General features: G+C 40.5%; 1 protein-coding gene across 1 annotated transcript in view; it reads right to left on the bottom strand.

Annotated features, from left to right (window-relative positions):
- Positions 1-22610, bottom strand: part of JADE3 (jade family PHD finger 3) — a 46582-nt gene that overhangs the window by 1243 nt on the left and 22729 nt on the right. Inside the window, exons 4-10 of the mRNA XM_050902402.1 lie at positions 18644-18801; positions 16579-16769; positions 14085-14296; positions 11328-11495; positions 5745-5861; positions 4804-5277; positions 1269-1386 (exon numbers count right to left, since the gene is read on the bottom strand). Coding sequence (XP_050758359.1) covers positions 1269-1386; positions 4804-5277; positions 5745-5861; positions 11328-11495; positions 14085-14296; positions 16579-16769; positions 18644-18801 — 1438 coding nt within the window. The remainder of the gene's footprint in view (positions 1-1268; positions 1387-4803; positions 5278-5744; positions 5862-11327; positions 11496-14084; positions 14297-16578; positions 16770-18643; positions 18802-22610) is intronic.

Below are 22610 nucleotides of genomic sequence, written 5' to 3'. Positions count from 1 at the left end.
CCCTTTTTACAGGGCTTTAAGCCAGTGAATTGAACCAGTTTTGAGATATGACTGAAGTAGTTCCAACAAAGCTATAAAAAAGGTTCATATTCAGTTTTGGATGGAGAAAAAACAATGCTTCAAACTGAGTTTCAATTTGGACTTAGTTCAACTCTCTGCTTTGTATTATAAAATTCTCTACGCTTTAAAAGTCTTTTCACCCCAATATATTAGTCTTTATGATATTATACGCATACAGCACCATTGCAAAGTAGCTATCAAGCTATTCTAATAAGCATTAAAAAAGCACTTGTATTTATAAAGACATAAAATAAATTTAGTAGACCTTTCTAATAAAATGCATTTACACAAAACCAAAGTGCTTTAGAGTACTGCTGCTTCCACAAAGTACTAGTCTGATCTAAAACAGTTTAAAAAACCCCACCTTGTCAGTACTAACGAAACCTATCCATGTTTCAGGGGTAGAGAAAAAAAGCACAAAGACCTCACTCTAAATTGGTCATTAAAAACATAAGATGTATCTTGAAAGAACAGAGATATCTTAATTTCACATTGAAGAAATAGCTGCCTTCCCTATTAAAAACAAAAGTAATTGCACTGTAATGTATACTCTTCCTCTTTCCAAATGTTGTGTTCCTTATTTCAAAACAGTCGCTATAAAAATGAAGGGCAAAGTGGGTTTTGGTACATCAGCATTCCTAGCCAGTTACTGTTCACTATTAAAAACCAGAGTACTTAAACTCTTTTTGAAGGAAGGAGAGTAACTGCAGATGGCAAGCTAAGAAATGCCTCTTTGCGCTGTTCATCAAGCATGCGAGGCAACATGAGAACAACAGCGATTCCTATCAGTCACTCTTCTCTTTTGCCTGAAGGAACGAACTACTGACAGCAAGCAAAAAACCTTCTCAGCTGGAGAATCAAGCAAGCAGTGCAGAGCTTGCTGTGGGGAAACAGTACCATAAACCAGTAGCCCAAGGAAGCAAAAACCTAGAGATCACCACCAGCTCGTTTCTGCTATCTGGATGCCACAGTGATTGATAAGTAATAAGCATATACCAGAAACGGCCATAAAATGAATATCCAAGTAAATATTTCAAAAGGTTAAAGAGTTTTGTGTGTGTTGCTACTTTCGTTGACTGTGTAACTTGAAGAAAGTTTTTAAAGGCAGATTTACAGCATTAAAAACACTAAGCAGGAACATAAAGAGGATACATTTTTTAGTCTACATACAGACAGAATTTGTAAATATTTTACATTTATATGATTACCTGCAGCAATTTCCTGATTAATGAGCTGGACTTGCAAATTGAAGACCTGTTCATGTACTTTACTGTGAGACAACTTCAGTTTCTCTCTCCTGCTTACCATGTAGCAGAGATTTCTTACCTATGGGGGAATAACAGGAGACTTAATAGGCAATAAGAAAATAAATTCTGACATAGTTAAAAAAAGTGCATCAACAACAGAATTAAAACAACATTATGTGCAAAATCTCTTGGCAAAGTTCTTGTGAATATTACTGAACATATGTAACTATGAATTTAAAAAAACATATTAACATATGTAACTATGAATTAAAAAAAATACCCTGGAATTTTTTTTGAATTGCCAAATTAATGAGTGCCTTGAATATATTCTGCAAGACAGCAGAATATATTTTCATCTATAAGAACAGTGAGCAAACACAAAGTTCCAGTCAAAAGAAAAGTAATTTCTAAGACTTGCTTGTCTGTAAGCCTGCTTCCACTATGTATGATGCCAGGGATGTTACTGCAGGCAATATTGGATTCTCCCAGAATTTCCCTGCAAAGTGTTTCATAGAATGATTTCTAACAGCTAAACTATGTTTGTTTCCCCTAAAATTATTGCAACATTATAAAGTAATACTTTTTACAAAGCTACCCAAGAGAGCTGGCCTGTTTGGACCAAAACTAACATGCAGATCACACCTCTAAAAGAACACTTCGGCTGCTTGTGCAATGTACACATTTTGGCTGACCCATTTAGCAGTTTCTTTTCTGACTCCATTGCATTGACTCATGAGGTTCAACAAGGCCAAGTACAAGGTCCTGCACCTGGGAGTATCAGTACAGGCTGAGGGATAAATGGATTGAAAGCAGCCCTGTGGAGAAGGACTTGGGGATACTGGAAGGTGAAAAATTGGACATGAGCTGGCAACGTGCACTCACAGCCCAGAACGCCAACCATATCCTGGGCTGCATCAAAAGAAGTGTGGCCAGCAGGTTGAGGGAGGTGATTCTGCCCCTCTGCTCCGCTCTGGTGAGACCCCACCTGGAGTACTGCGTCCAGCTCTGGAGTCCTCAGCACAGAAAAGGCATGGACTTGTTAGAGCGGGTCCAGAGGAGGGCCACAAAAATGGTCAGAGGGTTGAAACCCCTCTCCTCTGAAGAAAGGCTGAGAGAGTTAGCGTTGTTCAGCCTGGAGAAGAGCAGGCTCCGGGGAGACTTCATTGCAGCCTTTCATTATATGAAAGGGGATTATAAGAAAGACAGAGAGAGACCAGGGCCTGTAGTGACAGGACAAGGGACAATGGTTTTAAACTGAAGGAGGGTAGGTTTAGATTGAGCATAAGGAAGACATTTTTTACAATGAGGGTGGTGAGACACGGGAACAGGTTGCCCAGAGAGGTTGTGGATGCCCCATCCCTGGAAGTGTTCAAGGTGAGGCTGGACAGGGCTTTGACCAACCTGATCTAGTGAAAGATGTCCCTGTCCATGGCCGGGGGGGTGGACTAGATGATCTTTAAAGGTCCCGTCCAGCCCAAACCCTCCTGTGATTCTGTGATTCAGTTCCACATAATTCTACTTTCACTATTTGTTTGAGTTAATAGCAATATTTCCACCTGATGTAATGAGAACAGGAAGAGGCACTGGAAGTCCTTGATAAACACTTAAAAGAGCTTTCAGAACACAGAAACAGCGTAGGGGCTGGTTGAAAGGTATTTGCCAAACATACTTCCCCACAGCACTCAACTCCATCTGTTCAGAACTGGAACCTCTCTCCCCAGAAAGGAAATTCCAAGATTCCCAAATTTGTATTCATCCCAAGATATAACTGAGTAGAAAGTCTTGCAGCACAAGAAGTTCAGAAACTTTGAGACAGATGTTTCAAACTATGAATTACCTCCACTCAGAATAAGTATATAAATTTCAACAAAATTTGAATCAAACCAACCTCTTGTCAAACAAAAAGAAAAAGCTCAAAATGGTCTCTTGAAAGAAAGAAACACCCCAAAATCCTAACCCTCCATTTGAAGCATGTTATAGATTTTTAAATTTTTTTAAAATAAGGATCCATATCCAATGTAGTCCTGGAAAAGGACATCTAAGATTGATTATGACTAGATTCAAGACAACAGTTACACTGACAAGTGCAAATCTTGGCTCCAACACTCATCTCCCTGTATTTTCGTGTTCTTCTCTCCCCAGTATTGTTTTCCATTTTCTTACAACACTATTTTCTCTCTTCTGCTTTTCCTTCCCCTCTGCTCTCCAATGTCTCCTAATCACATTTAGCACATCTACTTTATTTTATTACCTTTTTTACATTCACTACCTATCTCTAAGCACTTGAAAACTGCAGGTGATCGGTAGCCAACAGGCCAACCTAACAGGCAGACTCTGAGTGGTAACAAGCCTGGCTTCCTCCCCCATCAGCTGCTAGAAAAAGGCACTCTCTATGCCTTCATAATAAATTTCTGCTCTGAATTTTGCTGATGGATTCCATCTTTTCAAACTACCAGCTAGCTGGCAATCTGATAAGAGCCCAGCTAGCTGCTGATAAAAAGGTAATTTCCTTTTCCTCCTTCTCAGTAAAGCCACAAGCAGTGGTAGACTCAGTGGGTTATTTTCAGACCGCTAACCAACCGTAGCACCTAAGGCTGCTACGTGCAGTGAAAGCATCTAGGTCAAGAGAGCGACAAGTGATTCAGCCTGCCCGCTACCTGGCACTAGCTGACACCAGCACACTGGCAAGGAAGAGAGGTGAGTAAGACTCCCGAATCAGATGTCACAGGAAGTGGTATGAGTACAGGCCAGCATTCTTCTTCTGTGTGTGGAGCCAAAAAGTCACCGTGGAAGTTAACCATCTAGAACTTCACCTACTTGCCTTCAAACCATGAGGGTGAAAAGCTCTGCTTTAATATAGCTTAATGCACACTCACCAAAGAATACTTACTGCTTCACCTGTGCAAATTGATTTTTCCAAACCCAGAACTGGCTAATATTTACCATTCTATTATAACCATCACAAAACGCCTTTTTAATTACAAATCAAGAGTCCCTCCATCCCAAGACAGAAGGTGGAAGATAAGAATTTGTTAAGCCTGCCACATTCCTTCGCTGTTTGCACTTACTTTTGTTTAATAAAAGTAAATTGAATCTGTATCACTAGCAACTACTGCAGCTGGGTCAAATAAATTTACTCATTTTTTTAAACATTTACTCAATTGAAGTTGAAATCAAAGAGTCAATTAGCAAATATGTCCATTGTGCATAGAAACATGCATCTTAAAATACATAAAGGAATAACCTCTAAGCAAGTCAGGAAGCACTCCTCTCACATTGGATCTCTCACTGGACTGAGAAGGGACAGTTCCTCAAAGTCTCTGCAGCAGGCAGTGCAGCATATCAAAAGACTGGAGTTGAAGGCCGCTTTTTTTTTTTTAAATTACTATTTTTTAAATCATCTCCCTGTGCTTTCCCCATTCCCACTTTCATCCATGAACAAAGACCTTGCTCACCTGCAAACAGTTTTTCAAAACTTTACCAGTTAAATTCTTACCCTCTCTAGGTCCTGCCTCAAATGCATGAACATCCTCATGCGAGTGTGAATGCTATCTTCTTTTGGCTGCACCAAGCCATTTTCTTCATCCTCCTTGGGAGGAAACAATGGTTTGTTAAAGTTACTTTTTCGCTTTAATTTCCAGTAATTGTAGATGAAGTCTACAGCAAGTTTAGGAAGGCCCAGTTCTGCTGCAACATCCTCCACTTTAACTAGTGAGTAAAACTCTTCTTCCAGTTCTCGGAGTTTTTGGGCTCGCAAACTGGTTTTCTCGCTCTCTGTTTGCTTCTGGTCTGACACGCTCTTGGGGTGCTCATCAACATCAGGCAGTGAATTCTGTTTGTTCTTGCTGTGCTTTAGACAATACGACTTGAACTTGACCTCATCCCCATCATCCAGGATAGTCTTCATCTCTAAGCTATGCTCAAAGGCACAGGTGACATGAAAGGCAGTGATGCAGCTTTTCACGGAGCACTACAGGCAAAATAAAACAAAGGACCTCAATCACTAACAGTAGCAACAAACCAGAAAAAAAGGACAGAATTATCTTAACTACACAAAAGTCCATCCCTACAAAAACATATTTCCTAAGCACTCTTAAAAATATCTGTTCATCTCTTTGAAGTTGTTATCACCTGATTTAGTATTTTCTTGTTTGTGAACAGTGTTCAACGGAAGGACCTTTCTATCCATCTCTGACCCACAAAGTAGCAGTCCCTATACATCTCAGCCTTATTCGAAAGAAGGCAACTCAGACTAACTCCTAAATCTCTGTGCTAGTGAACTAATTTGATAGCAAACAGCTATGAAGAAGTAGGCATCTATCCAACGGTCATCTGCATTGTAAAGCATCTCCGAATACAGGAAGACAACATGCAAAACCGAAACTGCCCCTCTCACATAGACACACCACACAGAGTCACCACAGGACAAGTACGTACCTGAATGCAAGCACCAGTTTTCAGTTTGCATAAACTACACACTAGAGCCCATCGACTTGGTGGAATGTGAGACACCTTTGTGATTGGCTCCATCCTTTCTGGGCAAGCAATACTAACCTGTAAACAAAAAAAACAGCATGGAAAGCCATTATCAAGGCAATAAAAACGAGCTCTCCATTAATACCAGAAGAAGAAATATGACCACGCATTTATCTCACTGTGAGATCTCCACGTGCTCATACTTCTCAGCAAGGGACCCTAAAAGATCCCACATGAAAACAATAGTGTGGAATACTACTAGTTTAACCTGATGGCTAAAAGTTGCAATTCTTCAAAACATTTGAGGCATCTACAGCATGCCTTGTTATGAACCAGTTGAGAGACTGCAGTATGTGATGCTTATTTCCTTTCCATTCTGTTTTTTTTTTTTTCCTGTGCTGCTTTAACAGGTCTAACTTGAAAAGTACCAAAATGCAAGCCACTCAGAACAAAATAGGAACACTTACTCATACTTACCTGAAAAGTTCCTTCTTTAAGATCCACAAATTTGCTACAATAGCTACTTCTGCCAGCTCACACTTTGGGGCAGAACCAGATCTATCAGTCAGCAGCCAGGGAAAGTCTCGCTTCCCAGCTCTGCCTCTCCACTGAGTGCTCCCAATGCAAGAGATGATTCTAATATACTTTCCTAACTATAGATTGTATCAAGTATAATTTGAGAAAGAATACAACAAACTTCTCTTACTGCAAAGCACGGTATATTCTCTTGTGCCAGTTTTCACATACTTAGTCTGGATGATCCATTTGTCTCTGGTAGACCAGATTATGGATATTAATACTAAAAGAAAGAAAAAAATTCAGATAAGCATAGGATACCTTTTCCTATTCTTTGTTATACTAATGTCCACATATCCATTGTGATAGAAATTTCTCAGCTGCCTGTTGTCCATACTAGGAAACAAGGACTGTTCTCCATAATTTGGACACCAAAACAGACATAAATTACCTCTCTAGGCATCCCTGAGCCACTCCTGACAGACAGGATTTATCCAAGGGCAGAAACAAAAAGTTGGCCAGCTCTGAATGACCAACATGCAGAACTGGGCTAGTATGAGAATAGCACATGGCAGAAGATTTCAGTGAGATAACTGTTCTGTCCCAAAAACGCCACTCTCCAAAAGCTTGTATTTTGATGCTTACACAGCACTTTTTGAGTTCAGCAGTTGTGTGCTTTGGCGGGCTACCTGCCTGAAGCAGAAATACAATGCTGATTCTAGCTAGGAAGATCTCCACACTTTCTACGAACAATTCACCTGAACAGAGCAGACCTGTATTTCCAGTGGTGGGATAGGGGCCTCTTCTCAAAGGGGTCAGATCTAAGAATTCAAAGAAAGGAGGTTCCTAGGTCATGCTCTGTGGCACTGTGAGGCCAGAATAAAGCTGATTCCTTAAGAAAGCAGTTAAGGCTGACATTTGAACAGTGATTTTTTTTTTTCTAGAAAACTTTAAGAGCATTACGCTACAGTAATTTTCATAGATTAACTCCATAATAAGACTCTCCTAAGGAAATCCAGGTTATATGAATTAGTTTAACATGTGATAATTAAACCATTGACTTTACAAGAGCCAGTAGACTAAGCTGAATTTCCTAGCTTCCCTTTAGGGGTACATCAACAATCACTTGATGCACGTATTCATTTTAAAACCTGCTTAATCCCTGAGGAGGAAAGGCTTTGCTTCAGCAGACCTCCTCTGTGAGGTAGACTTATCCAAAGATGGCAGTGCTAAGTTCATCAAGTCTGAGAGTCATAGTTGCTATGCTCAAACTGAGTATTTTTGCTACTCTCTATCATTGCATTGCTCTAAGGATCATTTACGTAGGTGGAAAAGACAGCTTTGCAAGAGATTACTTGGTTCATCATTTCCACATTTAAAACAGTTGATCAGTAGTTCATGAATTAATGACATAAATTGACTCAAATAAGATTTATATTTGTTATAGTACTTCACCCTCTGATCCCCCAACTGCAAGCCACGTCTTCTGGAATATACTGAGGTCAACCTGCTGCATGGCATTTCCAGAAGTCTTCATTAGGAAGATAGTGAGATGCTTCAGAGAGGGTCCAGGTTTTACCAGACAAGAAGAATAGGCAGGCAGTATGTGATGCCCTCATCAGGTATAGCTGACAAACAATTTAATCTGTTGTGGCCTTCCTATAAATTGGTGGGGAAGTGACAAAGCTATCCCTGAAATGCTTGAATGGTTCCACAAAATCATGTCCAGCACTCTTAAACATCATCAAATGTAGCTTTTTTGCTTCCAAAATGAAAGAGCCTTTCATCAACCTAACTTGACCTTGCTCAAAACAGAGCTGGTTACAAATTACACAGGTATTTCTGAAACAATATTGTACAAAGACTGACCGCAATTCTTGTCCCTGTTACCACTACACTAAGAGGCAAGACTTCCTTTAGGAATTAAGGAATTATATCAACTTGTCAGGTTGTCTATATTCCTTTCAAAAAGAAACCAGAATCTTCAGTGAATTTTTCTGGAGACTGAGTAATACCAGCTTTCCATCATGCTTCCCCCAGCAGGAGCTGGGAATTGACACAGACCTTCTCCCTGGCCCGCTCTGCCCCTTTTAATGCTCTGCCTACTCCCTTCCCCAGAGGGGACTCATAAGGTCAGGAAACATTTATGTTGGAAATACTGCCCATTCAGCTGTAATGCTGCCTGTTTATATTACCCCACTTTGTAAAAGCACAAAGAGGCGCTTACAGTCAGGTGCGATTTATTTATACTGGCCTCATGCTGCCTGCATGTTTCTGATATTCAAAGAGAGGAGTCAAGGCAAAGTCTGTTTGAACTTCACTGCTCATGAGGGATCCAGAGAGCGCGAAGGCCAACCTTTTCATTCCCCAAAACCTCCCATCCCAAGGCAGAAATGATCCATCTGCCATAACATGTAGCTGTTTTCTCTGTTATTTCTTCACCTTGTATCAGGTTACATTTTGACTGCTGTACTCTGAAGAAGTTGTAAGAGTGGGAGAGTGAAGACAATGGGCTGTTGAAGCCTCTTCTCTACGACTGTTATGCACATGAGCTGCCATCTCGATTGTCACCCTGCTGTCCTCTGCTCCCCTGCCACCAGCAGCTGCACAAGTCCACAATGATCTGCATCAGTGGCTGGGAAGGGCAGCCCAGTGGCTGGAGCACGGCCAGTCACAACAGCAGCTGAGGATAGTCAATTTGATACCCTTCCAGCTGTAGCAAGGAAAAATAACTTTCTGCTTCAGCTAACACCACATTGATTGAGGGAGGACATAGCTGTAATGGGTTATCTAAGGCAGAGAAGGACCTTGAATTTCAAAACACTCGGTATAAGTTTTCTGATCTCAGTGTTTCCTTCCCCCCCAAGAATGCCTTTTAAGAAAACATGCAATAAACTACACATTTACACTAAAAGACAATAAAGGCAGAAGAATAAAAGAATATAAACCAACAATAAGTACACTTTGGAAAGTAAAAACCTTCAAATGTCCCAATCAGTCAAGTGAGGGTCAAGAAAGCCTTTCAACAGCATTAGCTCACAAGGAAGGGAGGGAAGAAAAAACTTTTTAAGACAGTGCTGAATGAGTTAATGAAGGAAAATACCTGGTGCAATTGCCTGCAACAATGCTAGCCTATACTTGGTGACTCATGAAGCCCCTCTTTGAACCTTTTACCACAAGACACAGACATGTTTATAGCCCATTCCTCTCTGCATTCTGCCTTGCTCCTTTTTGTTAGGGCCACAAGAGGAAATGGCAGTGACTTTATAATTCATCTGTTTCTTTCTGGGGAGTTCCAGTGTGCTACTATCTGGGGGAGAAGAAAAACAGGTATATGAGAATACACATTCTCCCCTAAAGTATCCATCCCCAGTCTTCAAACTCTGGGTCTTTCTTGTCCCCCGCAGCACGTAAGGCCACAGTGACTCTCCAGACAGGAACTGACCTGCCATTTTAGCAGAGATTCCCAAAGGTTTCTCTGGCTTCTCCGGTGACTGAATTGTTTTACAAGTGACAATGCAGGAGACAGAGAGAGAACGGATCCAAGAGGGACTTCCCGCCCCTACTGGCAGGCATCACCTCCTCGCTATGCCTGATACGCTTGGCATTGGTGTGGAGGGGAGGAGGTACCCGAGGCCTGGAGCTACTGAATGGGCTCTGTGGGAGCAGCCAGATTCAAGCTCTCCCACCTGGGTGCTCGCCTGGCAGCTTCTCTTCCTCAGCCGGAGGGAGGGGGGCAGGCAGGAAGGCAGCATGTGCTCCCTGCCCTGCTATCCCCTGCTTCCCAAACCTGCCAGTTCCTCTTCTGCCGGTGAGAGCATCAAGGCAACCACATGCAGAAAGGACCTCTTAGGAAAACCAGTCTGCTCAGAGCCAGGAGAGCTTCCAGCCAAGACACTTTATAAGTACAGGAGGAGAAGTCAGGAGATTTATTTATTTATTTTTAAATTTTGAAATAAATCTTTTGGTTTTTTTCTCAACTCCTCTCTCCTTAAAGGTGGAAGAGACGCCAGGAACTACAAGCAGGCCTGAACGGAAAAGCGCAACTGCAAAGATAACCTCCTTGAAAAGCAGATACGTGCCTGAGACAGAGCTTGGAATTACACATTGCATCTGGTTGCTATGTTAAAAAAAAATACCCAAAATCTTAACATCTTCCTCAAAGTTTTGCAAACGTGAGGCCTGGCTGTGCTTGGGAGCAGAAGGTTCAGAAAATAGGCATCCATCCCCCTGATGTCACAGTGCCGACAGATCTGGCTACCGCCTCGCATTAAACCACCCACTATAATGGATCTGTGGATCTTACCAGAAAGAAAACAGAAATATTCCAAGTACAAAATTAAATATATACCCCACCTATACACAAGTGAACATTCCGATTTACAGAGTTATAATGTGATGCTAAACTTGATTCAAAATAGAGGAAGAAGTGTAAAGCTTCATTATTAAACTCTCCATATATGTATGCACAGATATATCAAAAAACCCTTTACTTATAAAATGTAACATAGAAGATAAAAAGCCTCATTTCCCCACCACTCAGAAAAAAATTAGTTTAAAAAAACCCCTTAACTACAAATCTTAGAGTCCATCCTACACAAATAATGCAATGGGGAGGGTTCATTTTTACAAAAAAAAAAAAAAAAGAGTGGATGTATGCATGCAAATTATACACCTCACTGAGTACACAAATTTATCAGAAAATAAGAGAGACAATGAAGTTGCAGTTGTACAGTGAACACTAGCTTACATCAGTAACCCTTTCTAGCAGGTCATTCAGATATCATAACGACACCAAGAAGTGACTGCTGAGTAAATGGAGGGGACAAAGCGATTAATTAATGGAACATAAGCTGGACTCTCTCCCAGTCCTCACAGACTGTGCAGACTCATCAGAATAAAGTCCAGTATTAAGCCAGACAGAGACCTTAAATCATGAGAATATAAAAAGGCAGAGGAGGGAATGAGGAGGAGGAGGACAGAGAGGAGTCTGCAATACAAACAAAAAAGGCAGAAATTAAGTTTTACCTCTGGAATCCAGAGAGCACAGCTCACATGTGCCCACTTGGTCCCTGTCCTGGTAGCTTTCATAGCACCTCCTCTTTTGGGACACAGGAGGCACTGAGGATGTATTCCCAGGACGCAGGTGCGACACAGCCAGCTCCCTTCAGGTACTTTTAAGATTCCATAGCACGCCTTGGAAGAAAACAGGTATTGAGATCATTGTGCTGTTACGATTTCACACACAAGCATTAATATTCATATGGACCAAAGCTTTCAAATACTAAAGGCACAGTTTGGCCTTTATTTAATCCTTCTCTAATTTACCTTAAAACGAGTCAAGTGATCAAAGAGATAAACAGCCTCTAAAGCAAAGTATTTTTATATGTGTGCTCGTATTACTTGTTTATAGTGTAAAACACACCCATTGTGACTACACACCACCACTGGTGTTAAGAACCTTTGTCTTTCCTTTTAGTGACTTTAAATTTTTGAAGCAAAAACAGACATTTCTTTAAATTAGCTTCTGCATCTAATCCTTTTTAAAATCACAATTTCCTACCACTAATAACTTTAACATAATTCTATTTAGATGTGAAGGGATATGAGCTGTGTGACTGAAGACCGTTTCCTGCAACATTAAATTACCTTTGTGGCTACAGTTCTGTGAATTGTTTGTTACTTTAAATATTTATATGATATTGCAAAAAAATTATGGTATATACTGAAATTATGAGGTGCTGGGTTTTATGCCTATTTCCCAAGTTGCACTTAACCCCTTACAAAATGAGAAACTTCTTAAGTTTTACTAGGTTTGAGAATTAAAAACAAAAAGGAAAAGAAAAAAATTAGTCTGCTTTCCGATTCAAATTCCTAGCAGTTCTTAGTGGCTACCTACACGTGTATCTAGATATATCCTGCTGCACATACATACATGCATATTAAAGCTGAGTGTATCTGAAACCATTGGCTGCCACCAAGGTCTAATTCCACTCAACTGCTCCAAATAAAAGCTTTATCACAAGGGTGGCTTTCAGAGGAAATCCCACCATTCCTACCACCATGTCCGGGAACAGTAACACTGAAAGCCTCAACAGAACAGGATCATTAGCTGTAACCAGTCTTTCAGATTCAAATCTAGTATAAATTCCCACACTTGCCTTCCCAGCCTTCTGATTGTAAGATCTCAGTATTTAATATGAAGCGATACCATAAAACATTGCACATTTATGTCAGGTCTGTAGAGACGAGGACTTTCCTGAATTAAATCCTGCATTATGGAAACGCCAAGACTGACTAACCTAAACGCTATTTTGATGTGATGACTGTTGTAAAAACCCAACAGGGGGAGCTGCAATCTAAATTTTACAAGTGATTTTTTTTCTCCTATGTGGCACACTGCCACCAGCATTCTTTCTATTACTAATGCAGAAGAGGCATTACACCTAAGATCACATTTAGGTGGTTGGAAATGGACTGAAACTATTTTCTAATTTAATCCAACTAATGAGTGGAGGAGGCCTAAACTACTAAACCAGTAATTTCATGATGTGTTTGAGCTGGCACAAGAGGGCACCGTGAAGGAGGAAATCTCTCGCACTCCTCCTCCCCACCACCTCCAAACTGTGTGATGACAAACAGACCTGAGGCTACGTGGTGAACCAGGGCCGATTCAGATTAGAAACAGAATGATTTGTTGTTGTTGTTAGGATTACTTCTAGCCCAGACACGCTCCCCAGTTTGTTTCAGGCAGGTCCGGCATGGGGAAGGGTCAGGAGGAAGGAGGCAGCAGGCCATCAGCTCAAGCTCAGCTGTCAGCAGGCAACCACAAGCCTCCAACTGCAAATTCATCATTACTTTTGAACAGGCACAAGCAGGGGCTGAAGCAGGCGGCCCAGCTGCCGGCTGTATTCCTGTCACTGGCCGCATTACTGGCACTCAGGCTCACATGGCTGCTTCATGCGGTGAATCAGATGAGGAAAGCGGCCGGGCTAGAAGCCAGCCCACTGTGAGCAGGGAGATGACAGGTCCTTTTTCAGCCAGATATGTTTTCCGAGTATTACTTGCAGTTGGTACAAAAATACATTTTTAAAAAAAACCTTCTGAGTCTCTTTTCAATTTATAGCAAAAACCCCTTCCAGAACAGGATGCAGAGAAACCACAGGATTCATATCCCTTTTTTGATTATAAGGATACCTCTGCCTGACTACGCTGAGCTCAGTCAGTGTAAAGTCTTGGCTACATCTGAAACGCTATAAACGTGAGCAACATTCAGACTGAGAGCACGGTTACCGCAGGTGCTTATGCCTTCTAAAAAAGATCAGTCTGTTAAAGTGCCTACATGTGGTTTCAGATGGCTAAATTTGGACAGCCCGTGTCTGGCCAATTAACTAGTCAGTCAAGGAGGAAAAATCCCAGCTCTGAAACAAATGATCTTTAGATTCTTCACAAATAGGCAAGCCAGCATTTCCTGCCCTGTTTATCTTCAAAAGCAGGTTTAATAATAGGGGAAAAATTGTTTACTGTCACAGAGGAAGTACTTGCAAGTCCCAAGAACACAATTTGTGTTCCTATTAGACTGTAGATGTCCACATATTTACCATGGTAGGCCACTTAATCTACTGTAACTGTCACGGTACAAAAATTCAACTTAGTATTGCACCACCCTTCATACCTAGAAAATCACAAAGCCCTCCAATTAACATTTAATACCAGTTCAAATTCCACACTTGCCAAGGTAAACCAAGACCACAGGACAGTGTCAACATTTCTGCAGGTACTAACCTGATGGACACAGATATTACACTTGTCACAAAACACCATATCATTCCCATCTTCACTGTCAGGGGACCGGCACACATCACAGATGACGTCTTCATCATATTCAATACCCAATCCTTCTTCAGTCTCAATAGCATGATTCATGTTCTCATGACAGTGCCGTTCCAGCACTTCAATTGTCTTTTCCATTGTGTTTTCATCCAGGGGCCCACATCCTGCAACACAGAATAGGGAAGGGGAATTAGAGGACAGTCAGGTGCCTCTGACTGAGTCCGAGATGCAGGAAGAGAGAAGGACAACTTCTAGCAACTAAAGCAGTAGACACAGCGTCTTCTCTCCCATCACGCATGCTAAAAATAAAAAATAAAAATAGAAAACCTTTTGCACTCACTGGCTAATTGTAGCATTACTTTATAAAAACAAGTAGAACTACTAATGGAATAAAAGTTCAAGTTGTACATAAACCACAAGACTGCACCTTGAAGAACACACTATAGCATAAAAGACAGACAGCAGTTGCTGTAACTGCTAGCTGCTCCCATACGACCCCTCCTCCAGCTCCACCACTTTAAGAAACACTGATGACATCCAAAATCACATACAAAGTTCTTTCAAAATCACGCACCATGTTCTTCTGAAGACTAACTCCCTAGGAAATAAAACTTATCAAGAACACTTTAGATCTTGTAAAGATACAGAAGTTGCCACCACCCAGTACCATCCAGTACACTACTGGAGTGATCAGCATGATGGTTATGAAAAGCGCTTTTATTGTTTTGTCATGTTTTTTAAAATAAAATAGTAACATACGATCTGTTCACTTGAACACTACACATGCTATATACATTTAGGACTAATCAAACTTAGCGTAAGCAGAACCACTTAAAAAGGATTTGCTGAGCCTGGTCCTCAGCTTGCAGCTTCAGGACATACGCTGCATAAGAAACCCTACGCTGCTCACAGCTACAAGAAATCTCCAAACTGCATCCTCTCAAAATCCTCAGTCAAAAACGATGCTGCTGCCCATAGTTCACTATTTACTCAGACCTTCAAAGGCTGGGATATTCATGTAACATGAATACCAGAGGCTAACATTTTAACTGCCGGACTATGCACAAGAATATTGCTACCAATTTTGATTCCTTGTTGCAAACGATCAACAGGGAGATGGAAAAAATAAATGACTGCTGATACAAGTGCCTTCTGCTATTAAACTGTTGTCTCCAATGCCCGGATATTTTCTCACTCCCTGAATCAAAAGAATTACAGAATCATTCAGGTGGGAAGGGACCTTCAGAGGGCTCCAGCCCGGTCCCTGGCTCCAAGCAGAGTCAACAGTGAATCCAGACAAGGTTTTGCTCAAGAGATACATCTAGTCAGATCTTGAAAAATCTCCATGGATGGAGATCTGGCCCCCAGAAAAGCTAACAGCTTTTGCTAACAGCATCCCTGGTATGCCTGGGAAGCTTGTCCTTGGCTTCTACCTCTTACATACATCCTTTGGCACCGGAGCTCAGTCATGAGTTCCCTCCTTCACCAAGCCAGTCTCCTGACACATCTACTTGTTCTTCTGAATGTCTGGATGGATCTTTCTCGTGCTTGGAGGAGACTGTCCTTAAAGTCCTGCTAGCTCTCTTCAGTTCCACTCTTCAGAGCTGCCTCCCAGATTCCACCTACCAGTTGCCTGAATAAGGAGGAATCTGCTCTCCTGAAGTCCAGGACCAGAAAGCTACTTCCCTTCCTCACTCCCCTCAAGATCTCAAATCACCACTATTTCATAGCTACTACAGCCAACGCCGCCATCAATTATCACATCCCTACAGGTTCTTCCTTGTTTGTGAACAGCAAATCCAGGAGATGCCAAGTATCTCCCTCTTTTGCCCACCTGTCCTTCCTAAAGGACCTGCAATCATCCATGGAAGAATGCCAGCCACACAGGCTGTTCCACCACAACTCAGTTATTCCAATGATAATTCCAAGATTATTTTCCATAGCTCACTCCCCCTCATAGCCCTCTATACCCACAACTTGCATGGAAAAAAGAAAGTTTACTTAGCTGATTTTAAATGGGCTAACATGTGTGAAACTTAATTACTCTGTTAAGAACCCAGCACGCAAGTTCCTCAGAACTCTGATTTGTAACAATAATATGTTCAAGTTTAAGAAATGGAAACATCTGCTTTTCCTACATAAAATTTTTAACTTTTGAAGTCCTAAAATTAATTCCATCTGGTGTGGGCTTTTTCTCTCCTGCCTCAGTCTGCAGAAGTTGCACATGATTTTGTATGTGAAGACGTTTTTAGGCACAACAGGTAAAACATTAAACTTTAACAGATCGAGCAAGTCATTATTTTAAGCATTTTTACCTCCTGTTTTTCTTAGCATTTCCATTCAATTCTCATTTAGCGATCTTGAAGAGATCTCACACAGCAGACTACAACTCAAACAGCAGATATTAAACTGCTGCTTTTAAAATTAGAACGTATTGTGAAATTACCCATTTCTGTAAGCTCTTCATTTAGCTCCTGAAGCCAAAAGATGTCCATGTCATCCAAGTCATAGCGACACACAGATTCTGCCAGTTCCAAAATGTTGATGTAACCTGGTTCTGTGGGCTCTTGGCTGGAACAGTGGATGTATTTCCTGGGTCGTGTATACAGTACTTCTTTCACCTTTTCTGCTACAACCCTAGAGTGAAAGTAAAAAAAGTAATAGAGTTACAGCTTTTTAAGACCATCCTTGAAAGACATGAAATATTTGCTATAAGTGTGAAGAACGTAGTGTTTCACAGATTTTAAACTAGCTGATAAGTGTAGCCAGGCTATGGAGACAGGATTCTGTAAATGTCATTTCTTCACACAAAATGTGCTAAGGTTTGCTACGTATACAGAATCCTTTTTAAAATGTAAGCCTGTGCATATGATTTTCAATTTAACAAATGCTACTAGTGTGATGATGCAAGTGTTTTTGAAACCCACAAAAAGTATTATGCACAAAATCCCCTACAATCTTTGTTCTATATTCTTCTTAAATGATAGAAGGAAATCTTGCCAACTGATTTCTTGCAAATACCAGCTTTTTCACGAAAGCTTAATTTATTCTACTGCAGTGGGTGGGGGAGAAATGCTTGCTCTTCATTTGGGATAAACAGTCTACCCTTATTTTGTAAATGACACTCTATCCACATTACAAATATATTATTTTGTTATGTAAGAACCATTCTGATGCCAAGCAAAAATGTAAAGGGGAAAAAAAAGCTAAAAATCATCCAGGAAGCAAGGGAAAAAAATATTGGTGTTTTCAATCTTTCAATTATTTTAAGAGATAAAACTCAGCGTCTGATTAGTAAACTAGCCTATGGAAATGGAAAGACTGACCTTAGCTAGATAAAGTCAGTCTTTCTCTGAATTCAATGCAAAAGGCCCTGCATGTGAAAGGAAGCCAGGGAGATACTGAATGGAACGGTGCCATGTGTGAGCAGCTCTGCATGCTTTCTGGAGCTAACCCTCCACAGGACAAGGAGAAAAGAAAAGCTGTGGGAAATAAGGCAAGAGGAGTAAAGAAAGAGCAGGCAGCAGTCAAGCAGCATCTCACATAATTCTTACTGGACAATGTGGGTTGTCAATGTTAGCACAAACAACGTTCTTCTGCCATTCTTCCTCCCCCTTCACCTTGCTCATTTTTTCCTCTTGTTCCCTTGTGAACTTTTTTTTTCTCTGGTCCTGCCAAATCTATAGCAATTTTTTCCTCTAATGTAATACTGCTGGTATGAGATGCAATATATTTATTTTTAATAACTTGGTACTGACAATAGCCCCAGTGGAAATTAAATTATGCTGGCATCAGCGCTTTCACTGGACAATTCATTTATCTTTGTCTTGAAGACCAAGCTGGCAATAACATTTCTATGTTGAAACATGCTCTGTTTCCACCAGGAAGGGTTGCAGGACTACACTGTTATGTTTTCCTAGTCTAAGCACAGTGTGAGAGAATGAAAGGTTATTTATCTATCTCCTGAAACTGAGATCACTGAACTTCTACAATGTTAAGCAGCTATTTGTGGCGAGAGAAAGCAGAAAGGGTTAAAGCTTTGGCAACAATAACCAGAATTAAATTATATGAACAAGTGAGTAACTTTATCAGGTATCAGTAACTACTGCGTGCCTACTGCTCTGTATCATCGCGCTTTATAGTGAAGCCTTTCAAGTAACAAGTATAAGATCTGGGTTTATTTTTAATTTATTAAACTCCCCATACTCAAATGAGAAAAGAGTTTTTAATCCATAGCACCATGTGACTCGGGAAAAAAGATCCCCTTTTTAAACTCACAATGTAGATACTATAATAGTGTACAGACAGAACCAGCTCTGGACTGAAGTGCCTCAGAAATGTTTTCCAAATTGGTACTTGTTTGGTTTAAAAACATGCCTGAAGGCTGCTGCATTGGAGATTTGAATATAATAACACAGAAAAGCTGACTGTATTTAGACAACCTATTTTTGAGAGACCATCTTCTCTAAGTTGACATTTTGTGCATGTGATCAGCATCTGATCACCATTACCTGAGAGAAGGCTGTGGAATAGTTTCTGGACTGGCTGGAACTTGAACCCCTTTCTCCCATTCTTGTTTCCATGTGTCCGCGAAGATATAATATTCATCAGGGTTGACATGGTGAGAATCTGGTAGTTTCATTGCACTAATGAGATCCTTGCGGAACACCTGCAAGAAACACCAGGGAAAAGAGTGGCTTGAGAAAGGGTGTTGCACTAAAGGAGGTATTTTTCTTAATCTACACTGAAACAATGCATATACCTTGATAATTTTTTTTAAAGAGCACCAACAGACAAACAAGTCAATTTGAAATTACCTAGATTATTAACTCTCAGTATGTATCAGGTGCAGTATGACCAGATGTTTGCACTAACTCAAAACCACGCTGCCGCCCGAAGGCTAATCAGAAGGAAGAAGGCTGTTACAGGTGACCGGGGAGATGGGAAAGGAGGCCTGCATTTGATTTAAGACTCCTCACCATATCACTTTCAAACAGCTTATTTTACTTGCCAGTCTGCAGGCTTTACCCCAACTTAGATACAAGGTAGCATATCCTTTTCTTTCACTCAGTTTAGCTACTTTAAACTGTCATATTCATCATGGGCTATGAACAGTTGCCATGGCGAAATTGATGTATAGGCACTTGTTCATTTATTAAAACCACTTGAAGTTTTACTGGTCAGGATCCCCAGGATCAAAGATGAACAGCTGCCTTTGCTGAAACACGAGACCTGTGTTGCTCTGTGCCTGAACCCCAGCGATGCAGGCACAGTGACACAATCCAGCCTCAGCATCCTTTAGCAAACCTATACAATGAAACGCACCATCGTGAAACAAAGCAAACCCATCAGTGAAAAACCTCCAGCCATAACATTCAACTCTTGGCTCAAGAGGATTAAGTTTTTACGAGCATGCTAACATGATTATCAGTCATCTCAAAGCTTACTTAATGTCAATGTCTGTCAAATACAGGTGCATACAATTTAAATAAAGGGCATATGCATCCTTTGTGGGTTTTTTTCCTCCACTGCTACATTGCACCAGTTTAACATTCATAAAAGCAAAACAGTGACTATGGCTTGGTGTTAGGGAGACATCACAACTAATTAACTGTATTATCATAACGAGAAATCAAATCCTCAAAGGGCAATAAAATGAAATGGAAAATATCCCTGCAATAAGCTGTGGCAGGTTGAACTCTCTCCTTACTAATTCAGTTTTATAGCCAGAAGAGTAATAAAATATGTCAGAGCCAAATATCTTCGTGTACCCTTTTCAATTTGACAGCACCAGACCGGTTATGCCTACTGCAAAAATTCTCAGCTGTTCTTGGAAATCATCAAGTAAACATTATTAAAAAAGGCTCTATGCTAAAAACAGGTATTGAAATAGGCTGCCGGTGACCTGGAACATCAGTGTTACTTCATTATGTCCTACAACCACATCTCATGTGGGCTGCCGGGAGAGTAAGCTGACCAAGGGAATTCAAAACCACAAACTCAAGGCTCTCTTATTTGCTACTGATGTGTTATCTGCTTTGGTTCAGACCAGACTGTTCCCTGTTGTCTTCTGTGTAAAACTCAGGTACCTAACAGGCCTGTATTAAAATCTGAATGACAAAAGTGAAAGCATTAAGACTGCAAGCATCCATTTCTTCCAAGCAGTATGTGTACACACCAAAAATAAAACATAAAGTGATTTATGCCACTTAAAAGGCATTTTCATTTTCTGTGTTACAGGTACAGAACCAGGATTATGAGAAACACTAACATGGCACAATTCCAAAGAACTCCAGAAGGAAAAAATAATCCAATAAATGAGGAGTGCAATGACTGGTTTAATTATCAGAAAAGATATTCCTCAAACCTTATCTGAGGTAAGTGCTTTACAAACTACCTTTTAAGCCACTGACAGAATATAGAAGTAGAGTGCTTCATATCAAGCCCACTATTTTTTAAACACTAGATGAAAAATGCTATTAAAAGGCATCAGTATTCTAACTACATTGCTTAGCAGCAAATTCATCTTCTGATCATCCATTATGCATGTGAACTGTATCATCTCTATTTTTAGAGCACAAATCCTCTGGAGCATGGACTTTGTTGGTTTTTTGACTGTTGTACAGTACTGACCACACCATCATCACGCCGCAATAAAAAGTTCTCTGCTTCAGATTTCTAAAATTTACAATAGAGGTACCACTGATGGTCAAAGATTTAACCAATATAAACATAACTGTTGAAACCTTAAGGAACCCCAAAACTCGACCAAGACTTCCTAAGAATTGCCTATTCATGCTTGTGATAACAGTGCAATTGAGTATTTCCTGCAGACGCTTGGAATCATTACAATCTCTAGCTCTCATCATTCTTCATTTCTTCACGTGTGGCCAAGCAGGGTCTTCCAACAGTAAAATACTCTCAGAGGACAATGTATGAAAACACTTACTCTGTATTTCCTTTGTTGTGGAAGTAAACCAAAACACCCAAGGGACCCAAAGAGAGTTTTCTGACAAATCAAGTAAATTTTACTTCAGCAGTCAGCCTTAAGGCTATGAACTAAGCCAACTCAACGAAGAGTAGACACACGCCTTCAGGATTTAGATAGCCAGCTTTTCCTCGTGGTTGTTTCTTTTTGGACGCTTATTTGAAAAACAATGCAGCTCCTTTACTAACTGTATCCATAAAGCAACAGCTAGTCCACTCCACAGCACATACTCTCCTCTTGGCAAGGACCACCTTCACTTCCACAGTTAGCCCATGAAGTGCAGTGGTCACCTTTCAGTCACCCAAAAGCAGTTCTATTTCTTACCATACATAAAACACAACCCTTCAACTTTATTTTAATATAATCTGTAATATCATACATATTGAGAAGACCTGAAAAATGAGCATGCCAGGTTTAGGCTAATAAGGCATTCCCATCCGGACACATCACTCCAAGAGTGGACTCAGCTACCACTGTGTGTCTTTACCACAATAGAGAAGGGCCTTGCAGAGCTGAGCTACAACTGACCGCAGCTAGCAGAGCCAGGTCCATACACAGAGAAACGGGATACTCCCTACTGCTGTAAGCGTTCACAGAAGTTACTGTGTGATGGTGGGATTTTTAAAAAAATATTTTTAGCAATTGAAAGCATGAAAGAAGAGATAAGTTTTAGCCCTGCTTACCATGCAAGACTGCTTGATCTGAACTCGCCATTTCCTTTTGCTGACAGGAATTTTTAGTTTCAGCTGAAAACAGTGCAGCACTGAGTGAATGACGTCCATGAAAAATGTGTTTGCTTATGTCATAATAATAATCATAATCATTTTGTTGAGAAATTCTAATAATTATTTCATGCTTTAGAGTTGGGGCTTAAATCCGGAAGAGCAGACTTTGTTTTTTGGTCAAGATTAGCTTTTTGCTCTGCAGTAAAAGTCTGCCTGGATTTGCTGAGGCAATGAGAACTTCCTAGTCACCTCTGCAGAGATGCACTGCTGTCTCTAAAGCCTTTAAAAGCTAAATTCTACAAAAATTCTCCAGAAATAAGGATGCTCTGCTCCCTCATGGCACTAACACACCAAGCAACAACAATATCAGGGAGCTGTGGAAGGGAAGATATGGTTCATATGTTTTATTTGTTTTTCAGACTTCTGAGTCCTATTTGCAAATTATGTTAGAAGAGTATGTCCAAGGAAAATTAACTTCTTAGAATCTATTTATAAATGCTTCACCAAAAGCTGTCTATGACTTTAACCTGAACTCCTTCTGGAAGCACTCTATGAAAATTCAATATATAATCTTCCTCACAGGACCCTCCTGTGCTTACTCTGTGAATAAATCAAGCCTGTGAAACAAAGAACACTATTTTGTGTGAAGTATCCTTATCCACTAAAGATATCAGGGAGGATACAAGTAATGCTATAGAGAATTACAGTAAAATATTAGCATCGAAGACAGAGAGTGGGTCTTGACAATACAACAGCCTTCTACAA

The sequence above is a fragment of the Gymnogyps californianus genome, chromosome 1, assembly GCF_018139145.2.
Source record: "Gymnogyps californianus isolate 813 chromosome 1, ASM1813914v2, whole genome shotgun sequence".
In the NCBI taxonomy this organism is placed as follows: Eukaryota; Metazoa; Chordata; class Aves; order Accipitriformes; family Cathartidae; genus Gymnogyps; species Gymnogyps californianus.
This window is presented reverse-complemented; position numbering and strand designations above follow the sequence as displayed.